Below are 13,559 nucleotides of genomic sequence, written 5' to 3'. Positions count from 1 at the left end.
AGATGGAGATGTAGCCATAAATCTATTGGTTATTGAGCGCCCGCGGCTCCGCCGGCTTAATTAAAAAAATAATCGAGCGAGCGCTCTCATTATCATATTCATCATAACCAAGCCGAAATGATTTGCAATATTAAAACGGCCAGAGGAGAGTTGCGGGATCGAGAGCTAACCTGCTGCAACACCACCTGATACACCTAACGCTCACGTTGCGGAAAATAAGCCCATTCTCAGAGCCGCCGCTTTCGCGATAAAAACTGGTGCGTTTAGTCTGTGAGAAAAGATTCGCCAAACCTCCATTTATTTGGCAACTAATTGATCTAATTTAAGAAATAAAAAAATTCCAAAAATTTAATTGTAAAATTGTAATAATTTTAAATATTAAATTTATTTTGTCGTTATTTGGTCTTATTTGTATTATTTCATAATAAATAATTAATTAAAATAGTATCAAGATTATTGTATTATAAAAAATTATATCTTTATGATACGGTTTTTTAAATTTTTAATTAATAATTTTAAAATTATTTGGTACAAAAACCAGGCAAAATGATGATGAAAAGGTTTTTAAAACCTTTTCATCATCATTTTGCTTTTCCACATATAAATGCAGAAAGTTCTTCTTTCTTTTGGTTTGATTAATATTAGTATAATTTGGAATTAGCAAAAAGTTTATATTATAATCTAATAAACGTTAATGAAGCCAATTACAAAGCTCTATATATGTAAGATTTTCTCACACATGATTATAGCGCAGATATATAAATTTTGATCGGAGTGCGGAAAGTTTTAATCGCGCGCGGTTAATAACTCCACCAATTAAAGCAGCACACGAAATTTATAGCAAAAACAAGCTCGTTGCGCTAATTAATCGGCGCGCGGCGAATTTGTTTCATCTTTTGCACTTGACGAGCGCTTATTATAAAAAAAACAGAGATGATATTCCCGCGAATCGGTTCCGATTCCGGCGAGGTCATTTTCCCACGGACGTAAATTAAATTAATGTTGGGGGCACGCAGAATGTATAAGAGAGTCGTCAAGAGTGTTGGTTTTTGGTCCGTTGTGTGTACCTGCGAGAGAGGAGCCTAATTGTTCGGCTTGATTGCGCCGCTCGTTTGCTTAATTTATTGTCCTTTTTCATTACTCGGGGGGGCCGCACGCTGCGCCGACAATTAAAAAAGTGGCGAGAGGGCCGTGGTCCGTCGGCGCCGCTCGAGACGCACCTTTGGGACCACGCCAGGGGGTGCCTGCTTTTTTAATTATGCTGCTGTTTTTCATTAGGCCGTGACTCAGCAGCATCGAAAAGCGATTAAAGCGCCCGTGTTTGAGGCCGCGTCTCGTAATTACAGTGCCGAAATCTAATTAGCTACCGAGCGGCCGAAAACGCCCCAGCGTCATCATGCGAGAAAATGGAAAAAAATTATTATTATAATAAATGTGATCTTGATTCGCTCTGCACCCGGGCAAAAGGATTCTAATTAAGAGCGAGGGGTTATTAATTTTTAATAACCGACCCAAAGTGCTCAAAAGTTATGGGCCTCAGCTAATTGGAAAGAAAGCTGGGTTGCGCGGACACTCCGCAGACCAACTGGTGCAGATATTGGTGAGAAACAATTTCATCTCTGAATATTGGATAAATGATTCAAGTATGAAAAAAGATGTCGCAAAAGATTAGTATAAAATTTACTTAGCTAGGCTAAAAGATTGTCACTTAAATAGGAAATAGTGAATCAAGTAAAAATGATTATGTGAAAATTTAGTTTTCCAATCACAGATTTTTTTATACCTAGAAAACTTATTTCATCTCGAGCATTCCGTTTGTCAGTAAAACAAAATTTTTTTAGAAATTCACCGAAAAACAGTTGAAAATGCTAAATTTTGTCACCCCAATTGCGTCTTTTTTCATTTATTGAACCTAAAACCTTCAAAATCAGCCATCAGCCCAATAAGCTGAATTTTCTTAATTCTTGAAATGTTTGTTTCGTTTGTCAGAGGAGATACTTACGCATTTTTGAGCTTAATTTTCAGTGTCTATAACTAATTGTAAGAGTAAGTCAAAGTGGAATGAATTTCCAGATTCTTCTACATAAAGGGACACGCCCAGCTAATTTAATTAACTCATAATTGCCCCCTGAAGTGCCAGATCCTCTTCCATAACAGGTAGTTAATTAAAGAAGATAATTAAATGTGTCTAAATTATTTTTTAGAAAAATTGAGCAGGAATTTTGGGATTGTGAGAGAGCGAGTCGGATTAAAACTGCACACGTCGCGCAACGTGATGAGATTTCGGGCGGATTTGAATGAAATGCTAATTGAATTACGTGCGCGCAGCGTAATTTGAGTGACGGATCCCATTAGCGCGGGGCGGGCCCAGGGTCAGAGGTGTTCCGTGGAAACGACGAGACGGATAATTAAAACGAGTCAATTCGCGAGAAGCTGCTCAATATGCGAGGCCCATATTGCGCCGCGAGAGTCGCTCGCAAAAAGTGGCGGCAGGCTCGGGAATGCGGTGGCGGCGGCGGGTTTTAATTTTCGTGGAAACTCCAAAGTGGGCCGCGTTCCGAGGAAAGCGCGAGAGCAAAAAGCACGTCAGAAAAGTGCGCGCGCCGGCTTATTATTTAATTACTCAGTCAACCAACGTGTGTCTCTTCAACGAAACTCGGCTCATATTTTCTCTCCGTACTTTCAATCAGATTTTTATTATTTCATCAATTGATGCGAGTGTATAAATTTGTTCAGCAAATCCACGTGTGGAAAATTAAATATATAATAATATTTAGATCGTAATAAGTAATGTACACTTTGGTTAGCTGCTGAGGTCGAGGTCGCGCAGTTTGAGCTCGTGTTCGCGCGCCTTGAGCCGCAGCGCCGCGATGCTGGATGAACGCCGGTCCAACTCCTCGTCTGGCGGGGGCGTCTCGCGACTCGCGCTGCTCGTCGGCACCATCGGGGGCAGCATCGGCCCCCGCGGGAACGGGTGGTGCGGCAGGTAGACCGGCAGCAGGGCAGCGGCCAGCGCCGACGACAGGAACCGGTGATGGTGACCGCCTGCGAACAAAAGACCAACGGCGAAACCATGTTATTTTTCGTAATAAAATGTATAATACGTGCGGAGATTTCAACGAATGCAACTAATTTGTGCACCTATTTAATTTTCCTGATAAATTCCCTTACTTTAAAGGGCTTGGAAATTCAAAATTTCATATTTTGAATCATTATAGGAATTTTCAGGAAACTATTTTTGTGCGAAAATTGCCAAACTCATTGGTAAAGTTTCTACAAAGGAAGGCATCTTTAAATTTACCTTATACAGGTAATTGCTGCTGGTCGGAAAACCTTTTATATAAACTTCATTAATAGTCATAAAAAATAATTCATTAAAAAAGTGTTATTATTTACAAAAGAAACTATTAAGATATAAGCCACGGAATTTTTAATTTCTCAAAGTTCTTAGTTCATTTAATTCAAATATTTTTATTGCAGGTCAGTTTTAAATTTGCAGTGTTCTTTTTTTTAAGTTCAATCATCAACCAAAATGCAACCTGCTTTACTTTGATGAAGGGCGGGTTTGCCTATGCGATCTTTGAGAAAACTTTAGCGTATGTTCTTAACAATCTTAACATATCTGAACTATTCTTCATGTATATTTGAACGCTCTGAAGTCTAATGAGTTATTGATTGGTATTCAACATTTATATTTATTCCGGTTAATTCTTATTCCTTATAGCCTGTTTCGTAATTATGTTGCATGAATAATACATTTTTATTAATCCAATACATGGCAAAATATATTATTTGTATTTACTAGAAAAAAATCTTGATCAAGCAGAATTTGATAAATATGACGCAATGCAAATTTACTCTAAAGTAGTTTGTAGTAAATACCACTTTTCACTTATTATTCTCTTATTTTTTATATTATAAAGTGACCTTTATCAAAAGAAAAGGGGACAACGAGCCAACTTCAGTATAATTACCAAGAACCTCAAAAAACGTGGCATTTTCCGGTAAAAAGACAACAACGCAAAAGACTTTCCAAGGGGAGACACGAGCATGAAATCAAAAACCGCTCGCAACCTTAATTAGGTGTAATTAGCTGGACTGATAAGTCTCTCCAAGAGTCCTTCCACGTATATTATTTTAAAACATGCACGTTGATAAAGCAATAAAAGTGTTTTTTCCTCTTTCTTTTTTCCTATTCAAAAGCAATTACGAGCGAGCGAGATAAGAAATATCCTATCATCGACGCAGCTGCAATTGTTGTTCCCTGATTGAAATGTATAATAATATTCTTTGTAGTCAAATTAGTCTTCTGAGAGGAATAAATTATGTGATACCCGAGTTTGGGCGTTCGTTTCCGCGTGCTGTGTGCGGTGGATAATCAAATTACGGCTCGATTACCTTTCTGATTGCGCAAGGGCTTTTGTTTTTTGTAATTTAGTCTCCCATGAGGCACGGCGCGCGGCCGCCCATGCCTGAGCTCTAACGCCGCGCGAATGGTTTTATAATCTCGAGTCACGAAATGCGATCGTTATTGCGTTAGGGGCTCACCTGTAGGAAGAAAAGGCGGCGACGCATCCTGTACAAAGGGTTTCCTCATCAAGGGCGGCAGGAGGAGGCCCGGAGGGGGAAACGGCGCCGCAGGCATCGACGAACCCGCCACTGCAAACATACACAACACACGGGGTTAATTGGATTTGGACTCGGCCGATTCGGCTCCCAGGGCAAACAACTCATTAAACTGTGAAGAGGGTTTTGCCGTAATAAGAAGACTTGCAAGTCAGCGCATCTTCATAAATTACGCCTGATACATTATATTGGTGCAGACCTGAGCATACACGAGGGTGGAAATATTTTCAACTTTTATTATATTGGTCAGACAAGACCTTATCTCGGTGGCGCCAGAAAAGAAAATTGAAAATTAAATCTGATAGAAAACAACTTATGATAAAAAAAGGCGCAGAAAACGTTTAGGAATAACGAATTTCCCACATTCTTTTTGATATTTGTATAAATTTTTATCTTAAAAATAATGTTCTTTATAAGCTTATCTGATAAAATGTTTAAAATTTTTAAATAATAATTAATTTAAATAAATTTACAAAATTATATAAAAATGTGTTACATACATAATATTTTTATAAATATTTTTATATTTTTTTCAGATATGCGTTGTATTGCAATATTAATTTATAATTAAGTCATTTTATTATTAAATTTTTGAATAAAAATTTAAATTCGACCCTTTTTCATTCCTAAGGTTAAAAGATTTTTTTAATAAAAAGGAAAATACAGTTTTTTTTTTTTTTTTTTTTTGAAAAATCAGGCAATTTAAACAAATGCAAATTCCGAGAAACGTTAATTAAACAAAACTAAATGGGCATAGACAGTGATCTCAAATTTTAAATTATTTGTTTTCATCATGTGGCAAATATGTGTTTGGATATGAATGCAATCATTAATAAAATGCAGAGATAATTTCATTAAAATTGATTTAAATGCTTATAATTTTTTTATTACAATCATCTTTTTTGAACCTAACACAAAATTTAAATGATATTCCATTGAAATAATAAAAACTACCAAAAATAAGAGGGACGCCTATTTTCCTTAACTTAAAATTTTTATATGCATCTTAAAATTATTTTTGCAATTAGATGATTTGCAAGTATGCCAAGCATAAAACGAGAATGTTCTTGATTTAATTACTCGCGCATTTTAGCGACAATGCACGCGCGAGAGCACGTTACAACATACGTCAACGCAATTACCTTGTTACAAAAGATAACATCGCAAATTTTGAGCGGCGACGAAACTCACCTGGGGTGGCTGCGGCTGCGGAGGCGGCAGAGCCAGGGGTTGGCATGGAGGCTGGCAACAGACCAGGCGACCCCGAGGGTGGGTAGGGGTTGTAGGGGTGCGCCTGTGGACCGACCTTCTCCTGTTTTCGCCACTTGGCTCTGCGATTCTGGAACCAAACCTGCGAAAATCCAAGTTGAAAAACATAAATTGTGCGCCGAATATTAAATATTTTAGGAGGGAGGTGCGTCTTGACATTTAATTAAGCCACGCAGGACTCATTTTTTAAAAAAAAATCCAATCTATATGTAAAAATTTTGTTTTATTGAGCAGCTTTTGAAATTGATAAATTTGTGAGTTATAAAATTACGCTTAACCAACAACGCCGAATTGTGCTAAAAATATCTTTGCAAGCACGAATTGTTATTACCAAATTTTTAACACATATTTAAAAATTTACATATTAATACATTTTATATTTTTTGGTAAAAAAATTTTGTTGGTTATTGAAATTTTTCCAAAAAATTGCCCAAATTATGTAAAAAACAGGAACATTTTCATATGTCAGCTTAAGTTCGATAAAAAATAATGCATAATGGAATTTTTCAAATCCCCAAAAGTTTAATAATGCACAAGTAAGCCTCGTTTTAACAAAGTTGCAAAACGAGGAAAATTCAGCTATTGATCTTAACGGGGTTCGACCCTCGGCGAGGCCTCTGCCTGTAATTGCAGCTTCCGTAATTACACACACCGGCGGGCCGCGGAGAAAGAAAAAGAGTTAGGTGTGTGCGTTAATTCAATTATGGCCGAGTTCGCGGAACGGAACTCTATGGGAGCTTTTAAGCTGGTTTTCGGCTCTCTCGGGACGGACGCGCCAGCCGAAGGAAGAAACGGCTTAAAAGCGTCAAAAAGCTATTAGCCTTATCAACGCGGTGGCGTTGAGTGAGTGAGTGAGTGGTACCCGGGTGGGCAAAAAACGCGAGTATAGAGGTGGGGTGTGTGTGTGTGTGTGTGTAACTCACCTGGATGCGGGCCTCGGTCAGACCGATCTTCATCGCCAACTCCTCTCTGTAATGAAATTGTTAATTGGATCAGCAGCGATCAATCAAAAGATAGCGAGCAGCGACTAATTCGAGTAGTGACCTTCGCTTTATATAATAATATTTTTTCGGCCGAATCACCTCCCATCAACAAGCGCATGGGAGCGGTAATTTAAAAATTAATTAACCGCGCGCCGCGCCTCATTACAATGCAAATTGAATTACGACCCCGCGCGCGAGAGATGTTTATTTTTATTTTTTGTTCCGAGTGAGAGAGATTTCTGCGAGCCTCTCCGTATCTTATCTAATTCATTCGCTGCTCTCTTCCTCTCTCTCAGACAAATTACACTGCGGGTTAATTTGATTTTTATCGCCCATGTTAATGCGATACGCCGCGCTGGGTAATTAAAGGCAATCAGTGACAAAATAATAAAAGAGAGCAAACCGGTTATCCAATTAATATTTCCATAATACGGAGAGATAACGCTTGAATTTTTTCTCTGTCCGCCCAAAAACGCCGACGACTCTGTCTTAATTTGCCTCCATTTAGAATAAAAATTGAAATTGAAGTGCAGAGAAGTCCCATTCTTGTATACGTGTAATTGCAAAAGGATATTTCAAAAGCTGTAAAAAGAAATCCCTCAGTGTATGTAAGTGTGCAATGATAATTAGATTTCGTTAATTGCGCCTGCGAGATGTAAAACAGTGCGTGTACGCGCCTTTTCTGCAATTTGCTCTCGAAAGCTCCGAGAATAACGTTTTCGCGGTAGATACGCAACTTAATGGACACGACTGAGCTCGTGAAAAATTTCACTCCTTGGGGGCTCGTCTCGGCTGTTGCTTCCGCTTCAACAATTATTATATGCGCCGCAATTGCAAAATAAGTAAAAATACTAAAAATAGTTTTCATTCCAGAAGGTGAGCGAGACGGTTTTTATTATATCAATTCAATATTATTTGTTCTAATGGAAAATAGAAATGCAAAAAGTATTTATAGAAGAACAAAAACGTTATGTATATAATTTTTTGCAGAGAAAAAGAAAGAATTTATTTACATTTTGATTATCGACAATATGGATTAATTTTTATCAATTAGTTTCAGAATGTAAGTTATAAAAAATAATTTTATAAAAGTTGTAAATAAAATAATTAGGTACTTTACGAAAATTACACCTAAAATTTCAGTATACCGTCTTGAACAGAGAAGAAAAGTGCTGGACAGTGGAGGAGCATGAAAAAACAAAAATGAACCAAATTTGATATTATTGGAAACAAAAATATCTCAATGCATCTTGGATTGAAAAAATAATATATTTTTACGTAAATTCGTAATAAAAAAACGTGTTTTTTTTTAATTTAAGAAATTTTTATGGCGAAAAAAATCAAAATGTTTTTTTTCTGGACAGCATAAACTTCAAATTTAAAATTATACAAAAAATCGTGAGGCAATAAAAGAACGGTTTATTTGTATTTTTTACATCTTCCTCATGCACCCAGCACGCAGTATCAGGCAATGAATCGTCTCCGCTTCCTCTCTCTTCGATTAATCACCTAACAACTTCTGTGAAGCCAATTTTTTCGATCAAACGCTCCTTTTCCTGCCGTATATATAAACTATTTTTATTGCTTTGTTCTCATCGTTCTTTTCTAATTCTCCGCGCGGAAGCAAAAAAAAAATCAAACGTCGCCACCGCAAAGCAAAACCGAGACACAAACTGCCCCCGGAGGATAAGAGTGCGAATCTGATGTCAAAACCCACACTGCAAAAAAAGAGGCGGCCTTTGATGAAATGTGATTCACTTACGAAGTCTCTGCGCTGCGTTCTCATCTCGCTCAACATGACTTTTCGATACATTTCGGTCGAGCAGGCCAGAGAGCTCGCTGCGGTTTTTCGCTTCTAGGAACCAAATGAGAAAAAGAGCAGCGCAGAAAGAAACAAAACCTATTGCTCTCCAAAAGCAGTGGCGCACCTCGCAGACGCATCATTCATATTTCCAAAATCAAATAATAATAAATTAAAATTTGAAGAAAAAAAATTATAATAAAGAGCATTAACTGCATACTTTTTTGCAAAAATAAAAAGAATAGAAAATATGTAAATATTTCAAAGTTTATTTATTTCTATATTTATTTCCTTCCTGTATTTGATAAATGTTGATCTTTTCTGATAATGCAACTAATAAAAGTTAGCACTAGAGAACAAAAATCCTACGGACAAATATTTCAAGTTAATTATTGATGACGGCGCTTGTCAACAAACCTTTTCACATTTAATTTTACTAAAATTAATAGAGCTATACACGCGTTGAGATTTGTCACGTGACATATTCGCAGGCGGCTGGTGTTGGTGTATATTAATAATACGGCGTGCGAGCACTTAAAAAGTGAGGCGACACTCGGCGAGATCAAACGATCCGCCACTGCTCTCTCTCCCCCTGTGCATAGCTGAATTCGTTCGCCAAAACCACGATCTGCACATCCAAGTTAGAGAAAATAATGCAAATAATGGAGGCTGATTCGACTTGCATCCTTACAATGTAATGCAAAATGAAATTGAGAGGAAAAATATTAAAAATTATTGCCATAATTTTCTTCATTTTTTTAAGCGAATTTCTCCTCCGCGCATTATTTCCTCCATTACTATTGAAAAAAACTGATTTACTTCCATTGAGTGTTGAAATGTTTTTATTTATTTATATCTTAAATGGCTTCAAAATGATTGATGAGGCAGCACGCGATATATCCGGTGAGTCGAAAAGGAACCGATTGATTTACAAAATAATAAAATACCTGGTGAAGACGTCAGGGTAGTGGGTGCGGGCGAAGGCCTTCTCGAGTTCCTCGAGTTGGAAGCTGGTGAAGGTGGTCCTGTAGCGGCGCTGCTTGCGTTTGGTGCTGCTGGGGAAGCCGTCCGGGGCGCCTTTCTCGTCCGTGTCCGACGTGTCCGAACCGCCGCCCGGCCGCTCCACTCCCATCGTGGCTGCTGAAGACAAAAAAAAAATAAAAATAAAATAAAAGTGAGCGAGGTGACAGAGAGTGCCGCGCGGTGCGAGTGTGTGTTTTGATTAATCACGCGGCTAATGGAGGAGGCTGGCGTCGGGCACATTAGCTTATCGGCCGCCGAGCCGAGCCGCGCGCATATATAAACTGGCCCCCTGCTTATCGGCCGCCTTTCAATTCGCTTGTCTACAACCAGGGACAGCACTTTAACTCGATTAAATTGAAATTCCTAATACACATGTCACCCGCTCTTTCTCTCAACTCGTCTCCTCTCGCTCCGCTGCGCCCTCCGCTCTTTTCGTCAGGCCGGCCCTGATAGTTTTACATATTCGCGCTCATTTCCCTCCTTTTTTTGCTATCAATATTTTTTTTATAATTTTTAATGTTTCTAAACAGGTGCCCCTTCGTTTCTGTTTCAAGTCTCGGGATAAAATATTATCCGAAGTTTTTCAGCACCAAATTGGCGCCAGAGCCATTAGCTTTTTTGAGATAATTTTAATGCTCTTTTTGTATAAATAGGAAATATTTTTTCTGAATAAATGAGAGATTTCAGATTTCATAATGAATAATGTATTATATAAGTGTCACAGTTTTTCAAAATAATTTATTGGGTTCAAAATCAAAGGCCACTTTGCCCTATGCAAATAAAATGAAAAATAAATAAATAAAATAAGAGAGAAAAAGAAAATCAGTATTGACAAAAAAATTTAGTTTTTTGGCATTGTGATTTAAAGAAGCGCGTCTTGTTGTATTAAAATGTGACGAACCTCTGTCTACAAGGATAAGTGTTAATAAATACTTTAATCTACATAATATAAAACTAAGCAGTCTGTTAATTTTTATTGTTTAATAATATAGAAAATAAGTGTGTAAAGTTTTTTTAAGATTTGATTTTTATTAAGGATCTCACGAATTATGGAATGAATGGTCCTGGTTTAATGCTTGAAAAATTATGGTCTGGTGCTTGAATGAGACACTTAATTTTTATGCTTATTTAAAAAAGTTGTTGTGTTGATGTGAATTTGTCACTATTGACCTTCATTGATAAAGTGACAAATATCTCACTTACAGCTAAAAAACATAATTTGTTAGATGGAAATAGTATTATCACAAAAGGCGCAATGCCAGTTTCGGTTGAATAATAAAAAAAAAATATTAAATAAGATATGCATTCAAGAGGTAAAATGGAGAGTTTATAGTTTCAAAATTAATTAATCTTCATTTAGGTGAAATGATCACAAATAAAATGTGCTGATTCTTGATTTGCTATTTAAATTGTTTTGATAAGTTATAGCACAACTTACAATTCTCGGGATTTTCAAATTAATAGTCTAAAAGATCCAAAAAAGTTTGTGTTCCAAAAATACTCTTGCATGGCGAATGGAGGCAGTTGTGTCCTCTTTCATCATTTTCAATTTGTTCGCTCCGCCCGAGGCAATAAATCAAATTGTGTGTTTTCCCTACTCTTTCTGACGCATCAGGCTAACGTAATTAAAATTCAATTAGTTGCCGCCTCCGATATATTTTTCACTTTTTCTTTTTAATTATTCATATACATATAAAAATCAGGGCACCACCAGCACGTTCATAAAACATTTTGTTATAGGCAAGGCTGCAATTTCCCAGGAAAAGAAGACCCGCAGAAAAATTTCCAAGTGGGGCCGAAACGTTTCGGTCGCCGCGGGAGTCGAAGCGCCTCCGCTATTATTTCGCAATTAAGGGTAATTAAAACGCGGCTATGTCTCTCGCGGGCTGATAACTTTGGTGCACCTGCGCGCGCGTGTGAGAAGCGGCCTGAAGGAAAATGCAGGCGGAGAAACAGATAAAAAGTTTAATTTGAAAATAAACACCAGTAGAATATAGACTTCCGGCGCTCGCGAAGGGCTTTTCCTTGTAATCGGCGCTGAGCTGTTAATTAAATATTTCGATCGACGTTAATTAGCGTTTCATTGACGATCCCAGCGTCAGATTAGAAAACAAATTACAACAGCCAGCCCCACTCTCCAATTTTATTCTCTTATATGGTTAGTTAGCATAAAGGAAGACGTTCTAGTTTAATACACATATTTTTTTTCTAATTTATGTTCCTGACGAGAGGCGCGCTTGTTTATTCATTTAATAATTCGGACCGCCAGCAGGGATAAGAGAGAGAATGAAAAAATATATAATAATAAAAATAAGCCAAGCGCGGGTCAAGAGGGTTCGTCCAGTTCATTAAAAAAATATGAATCAAATTATATAGAGGCGAATGGAATGGTAATTTAGTCTGGACCGCCTCCTTTAATTAAAGCGGCCGAACCAATTCCGGCAGCAACATTCTCATTACACGCTCGCCTCTTTTTATTTGTTTACCATTTTTTTTCTTATACGCCTGCATTTTTTTCGAACACGGTGTTTTCCTAATAAGTAGTTAGAGAAGGACTAATTAGTGCGCGCCGTGTGCACCGAAGGCTCGCTGGTGTGCGCTCTAATGAGCTCAAATTAGGAGACTTTTGAATGGGATGCACACAGCAATCACGCACGAGAATCGGACCCAAGAGAAAATAAAAAATACGAAATTGAAACACGCGGCATACAGTAGGAGAGATAAAAGATTTCTGAATGAGAAAATGTGAGTTGGTCAAAGAAATATGTCCATCCAGGGGCAACTTTGATGGTGTAATTATCACGTTTTATGAATGGACCCCCGAATGAATGGGCTCTCGTGGTCTCCCCCTTCGTGACTTTTATAAAAACACAAACTTCCATCAAGTGACCACAATTTTTATATGTTCCTGAAATTTAATTTGAGCTTCTTTGTTTAGCACAAGCATTTCAGTGTCTTCATAATATTGTAAACTCCTTTTTAAATTGATTTGTTAATTTTTACATTTAGAAATTATAAATAAATAAACTACACATAATTTACGATAAAAATTACATGTAAACTTGCGTTTCCTATTAATTTTTGTAATATCAATTTTAATTTAAAAAGAAGATTTTTCTATAAAATCAAACGAAAATATTTCAAACATATAAGTTGAACTACAGACTTTTTAAATAATTTGATCAGAGACAATTTCTAGACCCAATAAGAATAAAGAAAATCTCTTTTTTAGATAAAATAAAAATGAGCTGGACTTATTTTGGTCTCTTAATTGAAAGTCGTTTAAATTTTATAGAAAGTTAATTTTCAATAATTTATATGAACTAAAGGTCCACAAGAGTATATATTTATGAAAATTATTTTAAAAATTACAAATAATATGAGGTAATTCGAGATTTGGATTACATTTTATTTCTCTTCTAGGTTGAAATTTTCTTTTATCAAAGGATACGTTAATTTTAGACGTAGGAGCATAAAGAGTTTTCACTAGAAAAAAATAATACATTTCGCATACTTTGGGAGCGAGAGTAATAGAAAAATATATTATCACTTCAAACGAGAGCGATTTGGTAAAGCGACATTTTTGTAGTCAGGCGCGTGACGTCACAAGGCGTGCTCTGGGCTCTGTTTGCGGGCGTCGCAGCTGTTTTGAGTTATGTGCTGATCCACATGGTAATTCACGATTTTAACACAGTTTACTTGCCTAAACAAGATACCAACGAGTACTATTTCCATCGGCGATGTGCAGTGATTTCCGCAAACAATGAACCCTGCACCCTGCCTGCCTGCTTTCAATTTTCCACATCAAAAAAGCCTATCAACTTTATAGCTTTCGTCAAAGTTTTTTGTAAGTGCAA

At 37.0% G+C, this 13,559-nt stretch overlaps 1 protein-coding gene across 6 annotated transcripts in view; it reads right to left on the bottom strand.

Annotated features, from left to right (window-relative positions):
* Nucleotides 1-2,672: 2,672 nt before the first annotated feature.
* The window catches only part of LOC132200044 (homeobox protein aristaless-like), a 32,623-nt gene continuing 21,736 nt past the window's right edge, over nt 2,673-13,559 (bottom strand). For 2 of the 6 annotated variants that reach the window (XM_059625217.1, XM_059625220.1), the window contains exons 2-6: nt 9,627-9,819; nt 6,819-6,864; nt 5,818-5,977; nt 4,550-4,659; nt 2,673-3,061 (exon numbers count right to left, since the gene is read on the bottom strand). In XM_059625217.1, coding sequence (XP_059481200.1) covers nt 2,804-3,061; nt 4,550-4,659; nt 5,818-5,977; nt 6,819-6,864; nt 9,627-9,819 — 767 coding nt within the window. In that variant the 3' untranslated portion in view covers nt 2,673-2,803. Of the gene's footprint in view, nt 3,062-4,548; nt 4,660-5,817; nt 5,978-6,818; nt 6,865-9,626; nt 9,820-11,140; nt 11,237-13,559 lie in introns of those variants that run through there. The other 4 variants (XM_059625218.1, XM_059625221.1, XM_059625222.1 and 1 more) reach the window with 3 other exon arrangements.

Source organism: Neocloeon triangulifer, unplaced genomic scaffold (assembly GCF_031216515.1).
Source record: "Neocloeon triangulifer isolate White Clay Creek 2 clone unplaced genomic scaffold, ASM3121651v1 ptg000014l, whole genome shotgun sequence".
Lineage (NCBI taxonomy): Eukaryota > Metazoa > Arthropoda > Insecta > Ephemeroptera > Baetidae > Neocloeon > Neocloeon triangulifer.
The sequence above is the reverse complement of the archived record's forward strand: the minus strand, read 5'-3'. Positions and strand labels throughout refer to the sequence as shown.